This window comes from Rutilus rutilus, assembly GCF_951802725.1.
Source record: "Rutilus rutilus genome assembly, chromosome: 9".
NCBI lineage: Eukaryota > Metazoa > Chordata > Actinopteri > Cypriniformes > Leuciscidae > Rutilus > Rutilus rutilus.
This window is the reverse complement of record NC_140223.1, coordinates 18,450,590-18,469,943: the sequence shown is the minus strand read 5'-3', so window position 1 is coordinate 18,469,943 and position 19,354 is coordinate 18,450,590. Positions and strand designations below refer to the sequence as shown.

General features: G+C 40.3%; 1 protein-coding gene across 1 annotated transcript in view; it reads left to right on the top strand.

Moving 5' to 3' along the window:
- Nucleotides 1-2,988: 2,988 nt before the first annotated feature.
- The window catches only part of LOC311297341 (uncharacterized protein), a gene marked incomplete at its 5' end in the record, with an annotated part of 29,262 nt that continues 12,896 nt past the window's right edge, over nt 2,989-19,354 (top strand). Inside the window, 18 exons of the mRNA XM_084419590.1 lie at nt 2,989-3,072; nt 5,132-5,350; nt 5,446-5,560; nt 5,692-5,826; nt 7,006-7,184; nt 7,823-7,925; nt 8,151-8,156; nt 8,249-8,411; nt 8,530-8,633; nt 8,721-8,900; nt 9,073-9,279; nt 9,382-9,561; nt 16,499-16,690; nt 16,789-16,938; nt 17,451-17,554; nt 17,638-17,780; nt 18,310-18,530; nt 19,144-19,290. Of these exons, the coding sequence (XP_084275716.1) occupies nt 2,989-3,072; nt 5,132-5,350; nt 5,446-5,560; nt 5,692-5,826; nt 7,006-7,184; nt 7,823-7,925; nt 8,151-8,156; nt 8,249-8,411; nt 8,530-8,633; nt 8,721-8,900; nt 9,073-9,279; nt 9,382-9,561; nt 16,499-16,690; nt 16,789-16,938; nt 17,451-17,554; nt 17,638-17,780; nt 18,310-18,530; nt 19,144-19,290 (2,632 nt within the window). The remainder of the gene's footprint in view (nt 3,073-5,131; nt 5,351-5,445; nt 5,561-5,691; nt 5,827-7,005; nt 7,185-7,822; nt 7,926-8,150; nt 8,157-8,248; nt 8,412-8,529; nt 8,634-8,720; nt 8,901-9,072; nt 9,280-9,381; nt 9,562-16,498; nt 16,691-16,788; nt 16,939-17,450; nt 17,555-17,637; nt 17,781-18,309; nt 18,531-19,143; nt 19,291-19,354) is intronic.

The following is a 19,354-nucleotide window of genomic DNA, read 5'->3' as shown; positions in this document are numbered from 1 at the left end:
TCAGATTCCCAGATCCATGTGGGCACTTCTCCTCTTCAGTTCAGCTTCAAAAAGCTCTTTTTTGTTAAATAAAATAAAATAAAAAATAAGTGATGAAGGCATGGTAAAAAGTTAGCAAGACCTTTTTAATGTAATCTTAATATCACAAAAAGAAACATAAAATGAAAGCTTAAAGTTAAATACTTTATCTACTTTACATCCATAGGCAGAATGTTCTGTGTGTCCGGCTGGATATTTTTGTGCTGGTTCAGACACAGTAACAGAAGGAACCTCTATACCTGTGCCATGTCCTAAGGGATATTACTGCCCTCCAGGTACTGACAAAATTACTCTGAGTACATAATGAGGACACTTGAACCCTTTTTTACTCTATTCTTTGTATTTTGAACAGGCTCAGAGTCCGGAGTGAGCTTCCCCTGCCCTGTGGGCACTTTTAATGGCCAGTTAGGCCTGTCTAGGAAGGATCAGTGTGTCCCCTGCCCCCCTGGTAAATACTGCAGCTCCTCTGGCCTGGACACCCCTACAGGCAACTGTTCTCCTGGGTGAGTTTATTCCACTCAAATGTCCTGATGAATAATATAGGCCTGTTTTCTCATGCTAATGTCTTGGATTTTGCAGTTATGTTTGCAACCTGGGTGCCTCGCTCTCAGAGCCAGTTGGAGATTCCACGGGAGGAAGATGCACAGCTGGCTTCTATTGCCCACCGGGTGCCAGCCATATGGAGCCCTGTCCTCTGGGCACATTTGGCTCATTAGAAGGTATTTTTCCAGCATATGTAGCATGCTTGCACTGTTCAATATGGATGAATAGAACTAACATTGTGGGTGTTTGAATAGGAGCAGCATCTGTAGTGATGTGTCAGTCGTGCACACCAGGACAGTACTGTGCAGAACCAGGGCTGAGTTCACCCTCTGGGCCCTGTAGTCCAGGATACTACTGTATTCAAGGATCACACACCCCTACGCCTCAGTACTACAACAACACAGGTCATTTTCTCCACTTACCGCAGTGTTTGATCATGGTAATGAGTCTAAGCATTGCAACGGTAATTAGTTGAATTTGTTTCAGATGGTGAAGGACCTGGGGCTTGTACAGCGGAGGATGTCAGTTCTCAGATTCAGTTCATTGGGGATGTCTGTCCTGCAGGGCACTACTGCCCGATTGGCAGTGCACGACCAGAACCCTGCCCACCAGGTAGAGTTTGACCTAAAAATGAAAATGAAAAATGAATATCATTAACTCACTGATTTTCTTTCTTCTCTGGGACATATTTAGGAGACATGATTTTCATGCTGCTCTTTTTCATTCAATATTGGAAAGGATATAGTGACGAGAAGTTTTCAAGCTCCAAAATGGAGGATTTTCTGTGAAAAAATGACTTTGATTTGGAATATAACACACAAGTAGTATGTACTAGTTTTATTGTGCTTTTTTGTACTTTTTGGAACTTTTTGGCTGCTGACCACGATGTGCTTTCTATTGTTCAAGCAAATCAATACTTTTACTTAGAAAGGATGCATTAAATTGTGGTCATTAAAAATACCATGGCATTTCTCGTAAAGAGTAGGTGTGTAACTTCGGTGTCCTGGCCACATTCCACCCATTGGCCCTTACCAATCATGGCCTCCTAATAATCCCCTTTCATTGAATTGGCTCTATCACTCTGTCTCCTCTCCTCTTTACACCTATAGCTGGTGTGTGGTGAGCGCACTGGCGCCGTTGTACTGTGGCTGCCGTCGTATCATCCAAGTGGATGCTGCACACTGGTGGTGGGTGAGGAGAGATCCCCCGATATGATTGTAAAGCACTTTGGGTGTACAGTAGTACATATGAAAGCGCTATATACTGTAAATTATACTGTACAATTAATCAAAAGTGACAGGTAAGAGATTTATGATGTTGCAAAATATTTCTATTTCTGTTTCAAATAAGTGCTGTTCTTTGAACTTTCTATTCATCAAAAAATCCTGAAAAAAAAAAATCAAGGTTTCCACAAAAATATGCAATCGTTTCAACATTGACAATTATAAGAAATGCACCAAATTAGCATATTAGAAAACCTTATGGAGGATCATGTGACACTGAAGAATAAAATAATGGCTGCTGAAAATTCAGCTTTGATATCACAGAAATAAATATTTTAAAATATATTGCAAAAAAAAACAGTTATTTCAAATGGTAATAATATTTCACAATAGTACATTTTTTATACAAATAAATACAGCCTTGGTGATCACAAGAGACTTCTTTCAAAAACATTAAAAACATTTCACGTCAGTGTTGTGTAATTCAAAACATCTCCTTTTGTCTCCACTAAAAAAAAGAGCAATGCCACGTAAATAATGGCAATTTCCTTTTTTGGTTTAACTATTCCTTGGACTATGTAGCAAAGCAAATCTTGTACTATGTCACTTGTCACCTCCAGTTTGATTTACAGAAGAATAATCAACATCCAACTTGACAGTATTTTGTTAGTATCTCTCTAATTGCGTTTAATCAAATGTTCTCTGATTGTTCTATATTATAGGTTCATTCCTGGGCCAGCGTGGTGGTGTGTCTGAGACAGAGTGTCATCCATGTACCCCTGGATTCTACTGTCCCGACTGGGGTCAGAGCTCTGCAGAGCTCCGCTGTCCTGAGGGCAGCTTCTGTCCGGCAGGTTCTGTAACAGGACATCAACCTGGTAGGAAGCAACACTGACGAAGCAGAAATCCATATTGTCCTCTGGGCATCAGTTAAACTGGGCTACTGGATGTACACAGTGCTGAGCAGGTTTAATAAATAGAGAGAGACAGTGTCTGCTTCCTCCTTCCATTTATCTTAGTGACTCGCCACAGCATCTTTACAGGGTTGCCCTAGTGCTGTCTGAATTATTTAGTACTGCTGCAATAATATGTCTAGACATCGTTTATTTTTATACTGCCTGTCTCTTACCTTTATGATCTGTCTGTTCAGACCGTCAGTGTCCGTCTGGTCACGCATGTCCGTATGGCAGCGTCAAGCCTGCCATCTGTTCGCCTGGTACTTATCAGCCTCTGCCATCCCAGCCTTCCTGTCAACCATGCCCACCAGGTAAATATTATATGGGTGAGTCTTTCTAAGCCTCTTAAGGAATGTCTGGGTCATATTTCACCCTAATATCATAAAGAAAACAAATAAGTAAATGTATTTTATTAAGAAAAAAATTAAGCCTACATTTATAATTTGCCTTGAGTAATCTATGTATTATTGTTAGGATAATTACGCATTGTTTTCCATACATTTTTATAGTTACTCTGACTATCCTGATGTTTTACGTTACTGCAGGGAATTTTTTTACATTACAGTGAAACAATACTGTAACACAAATTTGAAATAAGCACATTTTAATTTTTAAAATCTTAATGGATCTAAATTTTGAAATAAGGAAATTAATAAATACAATTATTTTTGATTGAAATATGACATGGAGATTTTTGTTGTTGTTGTCAGATTCCCTGTATGCCAAGAAATGGAAGCATAAAAAGCCGACATTTAATGTTTTACATTTACTATTCTCATTATCAATTATGATTTTCATTACAATAATACAGATTTTTTTTTTTATTACAGTAATACATTTTTAAAAAAATAAAATTTTAGATCTACAGACCCTTTCCAAAAAATGTGAATATCATGGAAAAGTTTATTTATTTCCATAATTCCATTCAAAACGTTAAACTATAGATTCAGGGCCCACAACTTAAACGATTTCAAGTATTTAGTTGTTTATTTGTACATAATTTGGGCTTCCAGCTCATAAAACCCACGAAAACAGGATTTCAAAAAATGTGAATATTACATGAAATCACACAGTAATTACACAGTGATACCATGGTCATTGAACCAGGTTTTGGTTATTTTGGCAGTGTGGACAGGTGCAAATCCTGCTGGAAAATGAAGTCAGCATCTCCATAAAGCTTGTCTGCTGAAGGAAGCATGAAGTGCTCTGAAAATGTCCTGGTAGACGGCTGCGTTGAGTGGACCGCACAGTGGACCAACACCAGCCGATGACATGGCTCCCCAAACCAACACAGACTGTGGAAACTTCACACTGGACTTCAAGCATCTTGGATTGTGTGCCTCTCCATTCTTCCTCCAGACTCTGGGACCTTGGTTTCCAAATGAGATGCAAAATTTGCTCTCATCAGAAAAGAGGACTTTGGTCCACTGTGCTTTACTAAATCCAGAGTCAACGCAGCCGTCTACCAGGACATTTTCAGAGCACTTCATGCTTCCTTCATTTTCCAGCAGGATTTGCACCTGCCCACACTGCCAAAATAACCAAAACCTGGTTCAATGACCATGGTATCACTGTGTAATTACTGTGTGATTTCATGTAATATTCAAATTTTTTGAAATCCTGTTTTCGTGGGTTTTATGAGCTGGAAGCCCAAATTATGTACAAATAAACAACTAAATACTTGAAATCGTTTAAGTTGTGGGCCCTGAATCTATAATCTATGGAAGTTTAATGTTTTGAATGGAATTATGGAAATAAATAAACTTTTCCATGATATTCACATTTTTTGGAAAGGGTCTGTATATGGTCCTAAAAATAAGTTTCAAAATTTAGATTCACGCGTGAAATATGACCTAGACATTTTCCTGACAGGTTTCTTGACTTTCAAGAAATGTCTGGGTCATATTTCTCCACAAATTCATAAGTAAAATTGTAAAATGTATTTCACAAAGGAAATTAAGTATTGACATTGTTTTCAGGACAATTTTGCCTCCCAATTCTCATTACCACAATGTTTTTCTTTAAATTAAAATCAGCATATTTTTGTTTGTAAAGAAACATAATTAATTATTCAACCAAGCGAATTGTATTATTTTTACCGTACTATATGCTTTTTCTTCTACAAGGTTTATACTGTATGGAGGGTTGCACTACCCCACTTCCCTGCCCTCCGGGCACTGCGAATATGATTGAGGGGTTGCAATCACAGCTGGATTGCTCTCCATGTCCTCCTGGATTCTACTGTAACACCAGCGCACTAATCAGCCCCTCCGGACCCTGCTCCGCGGGTCAGTGCCACAGAGATTCCCATTAGAATCTGTTCTGGTGGTGTACATCTTAATTTTACATCTGGTTCTCCCTCCCTAAAAGGTCATTTCTGCTCATCTGGGGCCACAGAGCCTGCCCCAGTCTCTCAGATATATGGAGATATATGTCCAGCAGGATATTACTGCCCTGAGCAGAGCAGTGCTCCGTTACCCTGTCCTGTTGGTTTTATTCTCCAAGACAAAGGGGCCACCTCCTCTAATGACTGCTCCCCTTGCCCTCCAAGCAGATATTGCATTGCACCAGGCTCCTCTCAGCCCTCAGGTAGGCAGATAATAAATATTACACCGTAAACCACAAAATAATTCAGCTGAATGGTGATGAGAAGTGATGCATATGTTATTTTTGCCCTTCTGCAGGGTTTTGCGCTCCAGGTCATTATTGCGTTGGGGGTGCAGATACTGCCGTGCCTCAGGCCACATTCTCTCAGAGGACCTGTTTTTGTGACCTCATATCTTTATCCCACCTCCAAAAGTATGATCTTTGCCTTCTGAAGCACAATATAACCTGTTCAATTCACATTCCAGGTAGGATTCCAGGTATGGTACTAAATCATTTATATGGTAACGGATGAGGCTGTTAAAACTGACTGACACTTTTTCAAGGAGATGGTGCCGGAGTCTGGGATGACCTGGATCCCAGACCTCTATTCGATTTATCAGAGTCTGAGGGTTATTCAGAATTACGTCTACAAATCACAGAATCATGTACTGGTTTCAAAGGGGACCTGTGTCCTACAGGTACGCAATGCACACTGATATATTTGTTAATAAAAGGCTTCTTTAACATTGCATTAAAAGGATTGTTCACCCAAAAATAAAAAAATCTTAATTTACTGACTTTACTTGACTAACGTCATTAGCATTGCAAACTTTTTTCTGAACACAAAAGGAAGTATTTCAAAGAATTTGCTGGTCAGTCTTTTCCATGCAGTTACAATGAACTAGAACTGGAGTTGTCAAGCTTTAAAAAAGGATGCAAATGCACCAGAAATTCATCATAAATGTTGTTTATATGACTTGCGCACAATATTCCAAATCTTCTGATATCATGTTATTTTTCTGGGTGAGCAACAGACCAAAAAGTTTGCCATTATTCACTAAACTTCACATCCAGCTTGAAAGTTTATGACAGAGGAATGTTGTTTGATTTATTAACAAATCATTCAGACCAGTTGTGAACCCATTCATTGAAAAGTTCTGACTCAGAAGGACGATTTGTTCACAAATCAGACATCACTATTTCAAAGTATATCAAGACCGAATTTTCTTCTTTTTTTTATGGTGAACTATCTCTTTAATGGATGTCGGCCATCTCTATCTGTATAAGATCATGATGATTATGTTCTGATGGATAAAGCTCAATGAATTATTTCTACAGGGTCTTATTGCCCAGTGGGTTCGTCTCTTCCCCAGCCCTGCGATTCAGGCTCTTACTGTAATCAGACTGGCCTGCACACACCTGTAGGCCTCTGTTTGGCTGGATTCTTCTGCCCCACAGGATCCTCAAATCCTAGTGCTGTGCTTTGTCCTCCTGGACACTACTGTCCCCGAGGCACACCACTACCCCTGCCCTGTCCACAAAGCACAATGTGTAGTAAGTGAAGCTAGAAGCTAGAGCTAGAAGGATCAATGAATATTTTCATTATTTTGCAAGATGCATCTTCAATTTAGCTTCAGTATATACCAGCATTGCTTCATAGTTACATTCTACAAATCTTTCTTTCTGTATACCCATAATGCAGTTTATTTAAGAAGAATGCGTAGATGTTGTTTGACATCCCGTCTTTATTGCCTATTAACATTTTACCTGCCATTAACCAATTAAAAAGCTTTTTTAGCTATTTTCTGATAGGACAAGTCACTTTTCTGGTTTGAACTCTTTGAAGCTTTATGGTTTTATTGTTTAATACTCACCAGGATCTGCTGGTGCATCCGGTGCAGAAGATTGCCTTGAATGTCCACCGGGATATTTCTGTGAGCAAAGAGGCCTAACTGAGCCCTCTGGTCTGTGCTCTGAGGGCTATTACTGCCCTGGAGGACAGAACACATCCAGACCACCAGAGTATGTGTGTGGTGCAGGCCACTTCTGTGAAAGGGTAAGTAAAAAACCATACACACAACAGAATTTATTTATTTGTTTATACTAAATACAGGGACACATATTTTTTATTTGTATGTGATTCAAATATATTGTTTTGCTTTTTGCTCAATTGAACATGCACATTTGAACAACTTTATACATATTTATTTTTAACATTAATGACACCAGAATACAGGGACAAACCTTTTTTATTTATATTATTAAAATATTAATAATAATTCAAGAATAAAATTAACTTCTTAGGTCTTGTTTAACCTGAAAAATGAAATAATATTTCATTTATAAAAGGATATACCTTTAAAAGGCAAAGAAGTTATATTAGATATGGTGTACAAATTCAAATTTATATTTAACTTTTTTTTTAAATATAACATTATATAAAATGTTCTCATCATTTCATTATTTAATTAAATGTTATGTTAGATAATTATGTCTTTTATATGGGGTTTCTGTAGTATTTGAAGTCTTTTTCATGACTGAAATGTTACATTTTGAGTGACCCAAAATTGAAATGGCATGAATTTACTAAAATGACTTGTTAATTTAAATAAATTTTTTTTTTATTAATTTAAATATCTGAAAATGGCAGTGTGACTTTTACAAAACATACTCATATTGTTCCCGCTCTAACAGGGCAGCATCATGGAGAGGCCTTGTTTCCCTGGTAGCTTTCAGCCCAGTCTCGGCCAGCATAGATGTGAACTGTGCCCTGCCAGCTTTTTCTGCCCTGAGAACGGTACAAATAAAATTTCAATAAATAAACAGATGAAATATATGCATTTGCTTAAGGATGAGTTTCTTGTACTAGGTATGACACACCCATTCCCATGTCAGCCTGGATTTTATTGTCCAATCGGAGCATCCAGTCAACATCCATGTCCTCCAGGGAGTTATGGGAACCGGTCTGGATTGGCCGAGTCTGCTGAATGCTCTCAATGTGACCCTGGGACTTATTGTATAGGGTCAGGTATGACGCATGAACAATGATTATTTTCCCCAGAGAACATGCTAATCCTGCTTGGTCTTAAATGTGGAGCTGATATTTGTTTGTTTGTCCAGGGAATGTGTCACCAACTGGCCCTTGCAGTGCTGGATTCTTGTGTTTTGGAGGATCCGTCACTCCCTCTCCAAATGATAATGAGACTGGAATACCATGTCCATCTGGATCATATTGTCCAGCCGGAAGTTTTGCTGCAATACCTTGTCCCAAGGGCACATTTAGGTACCAGTGTGACACATAATAGTACAAAACAACTAAAAAAATGTTACGTTAAAAAAATATTGTTTTTAAATCAATTTTAAAAATCTCATTCTATTAAATAAAATAAATTGTTTTACAGCAATCTGCATCAACTATCCAACATAAGTCAGTGTCAAAACTGCACACCCGGGTTTTATTGCTCAGAACCAAGCCTGACCTCAGTCAGTGGACCCTGCTTATCAGGTTTGAATACAAATCTACGGCAGACAGTTTTTAAGCCTTCACACTTCTTGTAGATTCTTTTTAATATGACATGTTGTATTCTCACAGGGTTTTACTGCAGTGAGGGATCTCCGACTCCAGCTCCTCTGTCAGCCGTTTATGGCGATATTTGTCCTCCCGGTCACTATTGTGAGATTGGTAGCGCTGTGCCAACTCCCTGTCCAGTGGGCAGCCGGCGCTCTGATAGTGGGGGAAAGGGCACAGATGATTGCATGCCTTGCCCTGGAGGTACTGTAATACTCTATTTTGGAGATATACTATCTGCTCTTTGACCTCAAGGTAATGCTCCATTGACTTTGTAGGGCTCCATTTCAGTGTAGTTACTACACTTTTTAGAAGAGGTGAAATACAATCGTGATTGTTGTCATTGTTTTATTTATTTGTTGTTGTTTGATCGCAGGTCAGTTTCAGGATCAGAGGGGGCAGAGCGAGTGTAAACCCTGTCCTACTGGTTTCCACTGCATCAACCTCACAAGCGGCTCTACGGGGGTCAGCACTCCTTTGGTCTGTCCTGAAGGCTTTTACTGCCCCAATGAGACTCAGCCTGGAAACCCAGTTCCATGTCCCAAAGGCACATACAGTGATTCTCTAGGCCTCATTTCAGCAGGTGATGTATTCTCTATTGTACTGCAATAAGTGAGGAACATTATTAAATGCATTTTCCCATTTCTATCATGCTTATTTTATATATTTTTTTGTATAATTGCAGAGCAGTGCCTGGTGTGCCCTATGGGATATTTCTGCGGTTCAGATGGTCTCTCCGAGCCCTCTGGGCCCTGTGCCCCTGGATTCCTCTGTTTTGTGCAAGCAACAGTTCCCAACCCCACTGACAACAGCACTGGCACTATGTGTCCACCTGGGGCATACTGCCTTCTGGGAATAAGAGCAGGTTTTTATCAATATTTTAAAGGGCACCTATTATGCCCCTTTTCACATGATGTAAAATAGGTATCTGATGTCCCCAGAGTGTGTATGTAAAGTTTTAGCTAAAAAAAAAAAATATATATATATTGTATCCCTTTAAATGCAAATGAGCAGCTCATTTGACGATTTCATCTCAAGGAATGATAATATCAAAACAGAAACTCTCAGTAGCAGTGTTCATTTCAACCCGGAGTTGGACAGTAATGCCTTTAAGAGTCAGAGAATATATGCAGTATGGAAATAGAACGGGTATAGTCTAATTTAATTACGGTTATAACTCATTTTTCATCTTTTATTCACTATTAATACAAGCCTGCTGTAGCGGACTATGTCCGAATGATGGCCAAAAATATACGGATGAGTTCAATGAAGTTTATTGTACATCACACAAAAGATGAGGCGTTAGTTTTACTCCAGAGAATCACTGTAAGAGCTGAATAAACACAATATAAGAAGTGCGCATTAAAGTCTTATCCATAAACTCTCTCTTTCTCCCTTTCATTATCATCAACATACACAGCGAAGTGCACAAAACACTCGTTACAACTAACAGTAAACAAATATATACACGCCTTTTCAATGGGTGCTTAATCAACTGGTAAACTTTATATCCGTAAAACGACTCGATGAGCTGTAATAAAGTGCGCGCTCTCCCTTTCATTACTGCCGTGACCAGTAACATTAGGCCTATCACTCTGGAGACCGTAAGCTGGGTCACGAACTGTTGGTACTGATCCATCCTCGAACAAAAACGAGAGTAAATGAAGACTGCTATGTTCATTCTTACATCCAACAACAAAACACCTCAATCGCTTAGGAGACATTCTTGTCTACAGCTGCTCCGGTGTTGAAACAATGGCAGACTGTTTACTATTTAGCTCACGCAGGATGGGTCAATGCCAAAAAGCCCTTTTTTTGTTTCATCTGACCATAGAATCCGGTCCCTTTTGAAGATCCAGTCATGTCTGATAACTGAATATGCTGGAGTTTTATTTTTGGAGGAGCGAGGAGGATTTTTCTTGAAACCCTCCCAAACAACATTAGATTAGATTAGATTCAACTTTATTGTCATTACACAAGTACAGGTACAAGGCAACGAAATGCAGTTTAGGTCTAACCAGAAGTGCTATAGCAGCAAGTGCAGGATATACAGTGGTTCCATAAGTGCAGAACATGGATATGTACTGAATAAATATAGAGTTGAATACTATTATAAACAAAAATTTACAGATAGATTGTCCTATGAATATAATATACAGATAACTATTACTGTGAACAGAGTTTACAGCTAGATATGTACTGAATATAATAATATACAGATGGCTATTACTATAAACAGAATGTTTACAGATAGATATGTACTGAATATAATATACAGATGGCTGTTACTATAAACAGAATTTTACAGATAGATATGTACTGAATATATATACAGATGGCTGTTACTATAAACAGAATGTGAGCATAATATACAGATGGCTATTACTATAAACAGAATTTAACAAATAGATATATGTATAAGTTAGGCTAATGAGCAGTGTAACAATGGATTTAAAGTAGTGCAAATAAAGTTTGGACAGAAGCTATCCGAGTGAAAGTGCAGTGGAAAGTAATTGCATATTACAGTTAAGGTACGATATTGCAATGTATATATAAACAGTCGGTACTGTAATAAACAGTCGGCAGTGCAAATTGAGCATATTCCAGTCAAGGTAGTAGTGCAAGATGCATATGTAAACAGTTGTTACTGTAATAACAGTCAGCAGTGCAAATGAACATTATAGTATTGCAAATAACAAAATGGAGGCAGGTGTGAGGAGCAGAGCCGGACAGTAACGGAGTACATTTACTTGAGTACAGTACTTAAGTACAATTTTGAGGGATCTGTACTTTACTCGAGTATCATTTTTGGGGAGTACTCATGACTTTACTCAAGTACATTTGAGAGGCAAATATTGTACTCTTTACTCCGCTACATTTCTATCCATAACCGTGAGTACCCGTTACTTCTTCTAAAATAAAAAAAAAGGAAAAAAGAAAAATCTCGGAAACCCTAAATTTGTTGTTTCCCTCTCAATCGTGATTGGATGCGCCACTGATTGGGACAGCCTATCAGCAATCACCTTCAGCTTTCCGCCAAAGTCAACTCCATGGTCAGATTTAGATAAGAGACGAAACCATGGACGAAACAATGGATGAAGACGCAGCAGGTCCGTCCCGGGAATGTGCCAACCCGTGGCCCCACCTCGCCAGACTATTTCAATTTTCTGAACAAGTTAATGATAGTTTTCACTTCAAGTGTTTGCTGTGTTTACCAATGTAAGCACTGTGGCAGTAGTAATGCAATATTTAAAAAATTTACTCTTGTACTCTTGATACTCAAGTACTTTTAAAAACAAGTACTTCAGTACTTTTACTTAAGTAGACATCTGACTGTAGTACTTTTACTTGTACTTGAGTAAAATTTAGCAAGGGGTATCTGTACTTTTACTCAAGTAATGAAGCTGTGTACTCTGTCCGCCTCTGGTGAGGAGGGAGAGGAGAGTCAATCAGTATATGAGGGGAGTGGGATCAATGAGGGTTAGAGTTTAATAAAGAGACAGCTCTGGGGAAAAAACTGTTCTTTAGTCTGCTGGTCCTGGTCCGGAGGCACCTGAAACGCCTGCCGGAGGGCAGGAGAGAAAACAGTCTGTGGGCTGGGTGAGAGGAGTCCTTAAGGATGCTGCGAGCTCGATGCAGACAGCGTTTCCTCTGGATGTGCTCGATGGCAGGTAGTGGGGTCCCAGTGATGCGCTGGGCGGTTTTCACCACCCGCTGCAGTGCCTTGCGCTCTGCAACAGAGCAGCTCCCATACCACACTGTAGCACAGTTGGTCAGGATGCTTTCTATTGCACAGCGATAGAAGTTCACCAGGATAGTGGAGGAAAGCTGATTCTTCCTCAGTGTCCTCAGGAAGAAAAGGCGCTGGTGAGCCTTCTTGACCAGGCTGGAGGTGTTGGTTGTCCAGGTCATGTCCGCCGAGATGTGGATCCCCAGGAACTTGAAACTGGAGACACGCTCAACAGCCATTCCATTGATGTGGATGGTGTCGTGTGTGCCTCTTGACACTTTCCTGAAGTCCACGATGAGCTCCTTCGTTTTGGTGGTGTTGAGGAGCTGGTTATTTTCGGTGCACCATGTGGCCAGGTGCTTGATCTCCTCCCTATAGGCAGTCTCATCGTTGTTGCTGATGAGACCAATCACCGTAGTGTCGTCCGCAAACTTGACGATGGAATTAGATCCGTACACAGGCTTGCAGTCGGAGGTGAAGAGGGAGTAGAGGAACGGGCTTAGCACACAGCCCTGTGGTACACCAGTGTTGAGTGTGATGGATGTGGAGCAGTTGGAGCCTGATCGAACATTCTGGGGTCTGTTGGTCAAGAAGTCCAAAATCCAGTTGCACATGGAGGTGTTGAAGCCCAGGTCTCCAAGTTTGGCTATTAACTTAGTTGGGATGACAGTGTTGAATGCTGAGCTGAAGTCAACAAACAGCATGCGTGCATAAGTGTTCTTATTGTCCAGATGTGTGAGCACAGAGTGCAGTGCCATGGAGACTGCATCCTCTGTGCTCCTATTGCTACGGTAGGCAAACTGGTGTGAGTCCAATGTGGATGGTAGAGAGTCTTTTAGGTGTGCCAGGACCAGCCGCTCAAAGCACTTCATTACGATGGGTGTGAGTGCTACAGGGCGGTAGTCATTAAGGCACTTCGGGCTGGAGTGTTTTGGCACTGGCACAATGGAAGTGCATTTAAAGCATGTTGGTACAGCTGCTTGGGCAAGAGACAGGTTGAAAATGTCTGTAAAAACCCCAGCGAGCTGCTCCGCACATGCCCTGAGTACGCGTCCAGGGATGTTGTCTGGTCCAGCAGCCTTGTGCGCGCTGATCCTGCTCAGTGCATTGCAGACATCTTTGGAGGAGAGTGTGATCGGTGGGTGGTCAGCTGAGGATTTGAGCTTGGTGGCAGTTTCTCTGTTGTCTCTTTCAAAGCGAGCATAAAAGTCATTTAGCTCGTTCAGGAAGTTGACATCAGTGGCTGCGGGGGTGGAGTGAGAGGGTTTGTAGTCACTGATGGCCTGAATGCCCTGCCACATGCGCCGAGGGTCAGCGTTGGAAAAGTGTCCCTCTATCTTAAGCTTGTAGCAGTGCTTGGCCTCTTTGATGCCCCTTTTCAGATTTGCTCTGGATGTGCTATAGGCTTGTGCATCTCCTGATCTGAAGGCAGTATTGCGTGTCTTCAATAGGAGTCGCACTTCCCTGTTCATCCATGGCTTCTGATTTGGGTATGTGGTGATCTGCTTCTGGGTTGTAACACTGTCAATGGTGGTATTAATATAATCCAGTACAGAGGAGGTGTAGCAGTCAATGTCCGTGTGAGAGCCACTGGTGGCTTGAGAAGCAAACATACTCCAGTCTGTGTGTAGAAACCTTTCCTGGAGTGAGAAATCTGCCCCCGCAGGCCACACCTTGATGGTCTTCACTGATGGCTTCACGCGATTGATCAGAGGTGCATATTTGGGGGTGAGGAACAAAGAAAGGTGATCTGACTGTCCCAAGTGGGGGAGGGGTGTCGCGACGTAAGCTTCAGCCATGTTTGTGTAAACATGGTCTAAGGTTTTGTTTCCTCTGGTGTGACAGGAAACATGCTGGTGAAATTTCGGTAGCACTGACTTTAAGTTTGAATGATTAAAATCACCCGCAACAATAAACGCAGCTTCCGGGTGAACGGTCTGTTGTTTACTGATGGCTGCGTGAAGTTCTTTCATAGCAAACTTGGCATCAGCATCCGGGGGAATATAGGCTGCAGTTATAATAGTGGAAGTGAACTCCCGCGGTAGATAAAACGGTCTACATTTAACCATGAGAAACTCAAGGTTAGCTGAACAATGTCTCCCAACAATAGCAGAGTTTGTGCACCAAGCTTTGTTAATGTAAATGCACAATCCACCACCTCTGGTCTTACCGGAGCCATCTAATGTTCTATCCGCCCGGAATGTATGGCGTCCCGCTAGCTCAATAGCGTTGTCCGGTATTCCGCTGTTTAACCATGTTTCCGTGAAAATTAGAACATTACAGTTCAAAAGTCTCTTGCTGTATGTGATGTTGAGTCGAATCTCCTCCATTTTGTTCAACAGCGACCGTACATTGGCAAGGAAAATGCTGGGTAAAGAGAGCCGGTGTGGTGTTAGCTTTAGCTTAGCTCTTAGTCCTCCGCGCTTCCCCCGCCTTTGTTTACGATCTCGCCGGCGCCTGCGAGCACTTCCGCCCGGCCGGGCAGAGTGCATAGCCTCGGGTGATCTGGCGATCTCAGGAAGGAGTCGAAGGTTGTCCATAAAACTGTCGGAAATTCGCAAACCAATATCCAAAAGCTCACCTTGGGTGTACGATGTTAAGGCACAACTGTTCTGGACGAACAGACCCGAAATGAGCAAGAAAAATACTGCTAAATTACAGAATCTGGAGAGACCGCGAGCCTCGCGATGTACTCGCGCCGCCATCTTGGAATTTCAGAAACATGTGGTTGTGTAAGGGTTGTTTGATCTTTTTTTTTAGGCTTTCTGACCCCCAAAACTCAAGTATTCTCTGCAATTCTCCATAATGTGATCCTTGGAGAGTCTTTGGCCACTCAAACTTTCCTCCTCACCGTGCATTAAGACAACATAGACACACGTCGTCTTCCTGGCAGATTCGTAACATCTTTAGTTGATTGGAACTTCTTAATTATTGCCCTGATGGTCAAATGGGGATTTTCTATTCTTTAGCTATTTTCTTACAGCCACTTTCTATTTTGTGATGCTCAACAATCTTTTGATGCACATCAGAACTATATTCTTTGGTTTTACTCATTGTGATGGATGATTAAAGAAATGTGGCCTTTGTGTATTCGTCATATTTAAACTCCTGTGAAACAAGAAGTCATAGCTAGACAATTTCATGTTCCTAGTCACCCTGGTGTGCTAAATAAAGGTAAATATTAATGGGAATATACTTCAGAGATATTTTACCGACGTGTTTTGGAGAAAAACATTTATTTCATAATGTGATTTCCTCCCCACTTTCAATTCTTTTATGTCAATGAAAGGTTAGATTTTTGTGTTTTTTTTTTTTTTTAATGAAAGATCAAAAGGATAAACAATGCAGATTTATTTTTTTACAGCCATTTTTGATCATATTTACCAGGGGTGCCATTAATTCTGACCACCAATGTATTAAAACGACTATGTATCTGTTTTCATTGCCGACCACAACGGCTAGACTAGAAACAGGATTCACAGTGGAGTGGAAGTGAAGTGCTTTTGCTATTGGCTCATTATTGGCACAATAACAACATTGCTGTGGACGAGCTGTTTAGCTCTTTTACTAAGGGTTTTTCAATCTTTACAAACCCGGAGTCCCCTAAAAAGACTGTCAGCCAACCCAAGGAGCTAGCTTTCTTGCTAACACTTTATAATAACTTTCATTAAAAAACATTAACTTTATTACATTATATAATCAGTTCATTGGTTCATTAAATTATCATGGTAATATAATTGGTCTCAAAGACAAAAGCTACATGCCCCTTTTTCCTCATTTTTTTAATCATCATTTAAATTTTCACACACATAAAGGGTGTAAATATTATTTATTTATTTTTCTTTGCACCCTGATCTGGTCGAGCGCAGTGATTCTATTATTTCTTTCAAACATTTTAAAATAAAATTATTTGCTTCATTTGTCCTTTGTGGAATAGGGTATAGTTTTACAGAACCCTGATTTAAAACCATAACAATACAGTTAAAGCACTGATATTATGGCAGAATTTGGAGTTGAATGATGCAACCATGAGTCATATGTTATTATTGTCTAATTCTATTGTACCGTGTAGGTGAATGTTCTGCAGGCTACTTCTGTGACTGGGGCTCCAGCAGTCCTGAGCAGAGTCTCTGTCCTGCCGGTTTCTATTGCCCCGCAGGCACACACAAGCCCCAGGCCTGCACTGCAGGCACTTTCAGCTTCGTCATGGGCAACAGCCACCGAGAAAACTGTGATCCGTGTCCATTAGGCTACTACTGTCCGGGTGCGTTATTATTTCTGTCTACAAGAAAATTCGTTTAAAACCATCTCTGTGCTTTTTTATAAAGTGATTACAATAGATCCTATTACATTACAATGCAGGGGAAGCAGTATCAGAGCCTCTTCCATGTCCACTGGGACATTTCTGCCCCATGGGCACATCACAGGGCACTCAGTTCCCCTGCCCTCCAGGAACAGTGCAGCCACAGTCTGGGACAGCCAGTATGGAGGATTGTCTACCGTGTCCTGCAGGTCAGACTGAAAATACATGAAAATAACAAGACTAATTGCGCAAATACACTACCCTTCAAAAGTTTGAGGGAAAGAAATTATACTTTTATTCAGAAAGGATGCATGACATAGATCAAAAGTAACAGTAGATACATTTATAGTGTTATAAATGATTGTTTTTTTGTAAATAAATGATTTCAGTTTTCCCATATTAAGCAGCACAACTGTAACACTGATAATTAGAAATGTTTCTTGAGCACCATATCAGCATATTAGAATGATTTCTGAAGGATCGTGTTACACTGAAAACTGGGGTTATGGCTTTGCCATCACAGGAATCAAATACATAAAAACAATTTTTACATAGAAAACATTTGTTTTGAAATGTAATTGTAATTTTAAATATTTTAGTTATTTGTTATATATATATATTTAGCATAAGAGACTTTCAAAATCTTTACGTCAGTCTTTTGAACAGTAGTGTACAAATTTGTGTGGGAAAAGGATCTAATCCATGTAATCTGTCTATCTAGGCATGTTTTGTGCTCGCCATGGCCTTTCAGAGCCTACAGGGCACTGCCAGGATGGATATCACTGCCCTTCGGGTGCCACAAGCCCCGATGGCACTGGAAACATGGTATATATCATCAGTTCTGTCTCTTAACAGAGACACTGTGTGTTTACAAAGGGTTAAATTCATTTAAAATGTGTGATTTGCAGATGGAATCTACAGGCAGCAACATGTGCCCGCCTGGCCATTATTGCCCGGCTGGTATCGGCTCTCCTCTCCCCTGCCCCGCCGGAACATTCTCCAGCTCCCCAGGGTTGAGTGGGGCAGAGCAGTGCCAGCCGTGTCCTCCTGGGTACTTCTGTGAGCAGACTGCTATGATCCATCCATCAGAAGCAACTCTCTGTGATGCTGGGTAATTATTTATATCTATGCTTTTCAGGAGCTAAACACAGTCATCTGACAACTGTACACCCACACCCACACCCACTTGAGCTGAGCCAACCGGGTACACTCATGCATTGCTAATGGATCTTAGTGGCATGATTTCAGATGTTAAAGATTTATTGTCCATTACTGAGATGCACTGTAACTATAATTGATATTTTCTATTACGCAAATGTGACGTGAAGTGTAAATGAGTCAGAAAATGGCTTTGAAAAGAAAACTTATTAAAATGACTATGTGGATCCAGTTTCTATCCAGTTGTGGTCAGTAATGAAAACAGATACAGTGGAGTGGCAGTGAAGTGCTTTTGCGATTGGCTCATTTCTATCAGTGGAGGATTCTACAAACATTTGGCATCCAAAATCTGGCATATAATTATAAAATAATGATTTTCTTTTGGAATATAGTTTGTGACAGCCTTATTTGTCCCCCCACAGATATGTTTGTATGAACGGCAGTCGTAGTGCTCGACCAGTAGATGGACTACAGGGTTATGTTTGTCCGAGCGGACACAGTTGCCCCATCGGAGCTCCATTGGAAGTGCCATGTAAGCCTGGCACATATAGCAGTGCTCCTGGCGCCGCCCACTGTCTCTCATGCCCAGCTGGCACTATGTGTCCTTCCCCTGGCACACAGGAGCCTTCTCCATGTCCCATGGGTGAGTCCAGCCGAGTGCTGAGATTATAATGGATAATGAGTAATTAATTATGTCTTTCCATTCTGCTACAAATTAAAATAAGACACTGCTGTTCAAAAGTTTGTGGTCAGTAAGATTTTTAAATGTAAAAAAAAAAAAGTCAATTATGTTGACCAGGGCTGCATTTATTTGAACAAACATACAGTAAAACCTGTAATATTGTGAAATATTCTTACAATTTACATATACATAATATTTTTGTATTTTAATATATTTTAAAATGTAATTTATTCCTGTAATGGCAAAGCTACATTTTCAGCATCTTTACTTCAGTCTTTAGTATCACATGATCCCTCAGAAATCAATCTAATATGCTGATTTTGTATAATATTTTTTGTGGAAACTTTATTACATTTCCCTCCCAAAATTCTTTATTGAATAAAAAGTTTTTTTAGCATTTACTTGAAATAGAAATCTTTTGTAACATTATTTATGTTATTTTTGATACATTTCATACATCTTTGCTGAATAAAAGTATTAATTTCTTTTAAAAAAAAGAAACTTTTGAACGGTAGTGTACAGTATATGCTATTATGTTTGCTCACAGTCTGCTGTCTTTTCTGTGTTGCATCAGGTCATTTTTGCCCTGTTGGCACTGCTGCAGCTATACCCTGCCCTGTGGGCACACTGGGACAGGTTACAAGGGCTCAGTCAGAGGCTGCCTGTGTGCCCTGCCCTACTGGGCTCTACTGCAGTTCACCTGGAACATCTCAACCACAGGGTCTGATATCATTCCACACTTTGGTTTTGGTCAGTGACTGTATCATATGTACTAACTGTTGTTT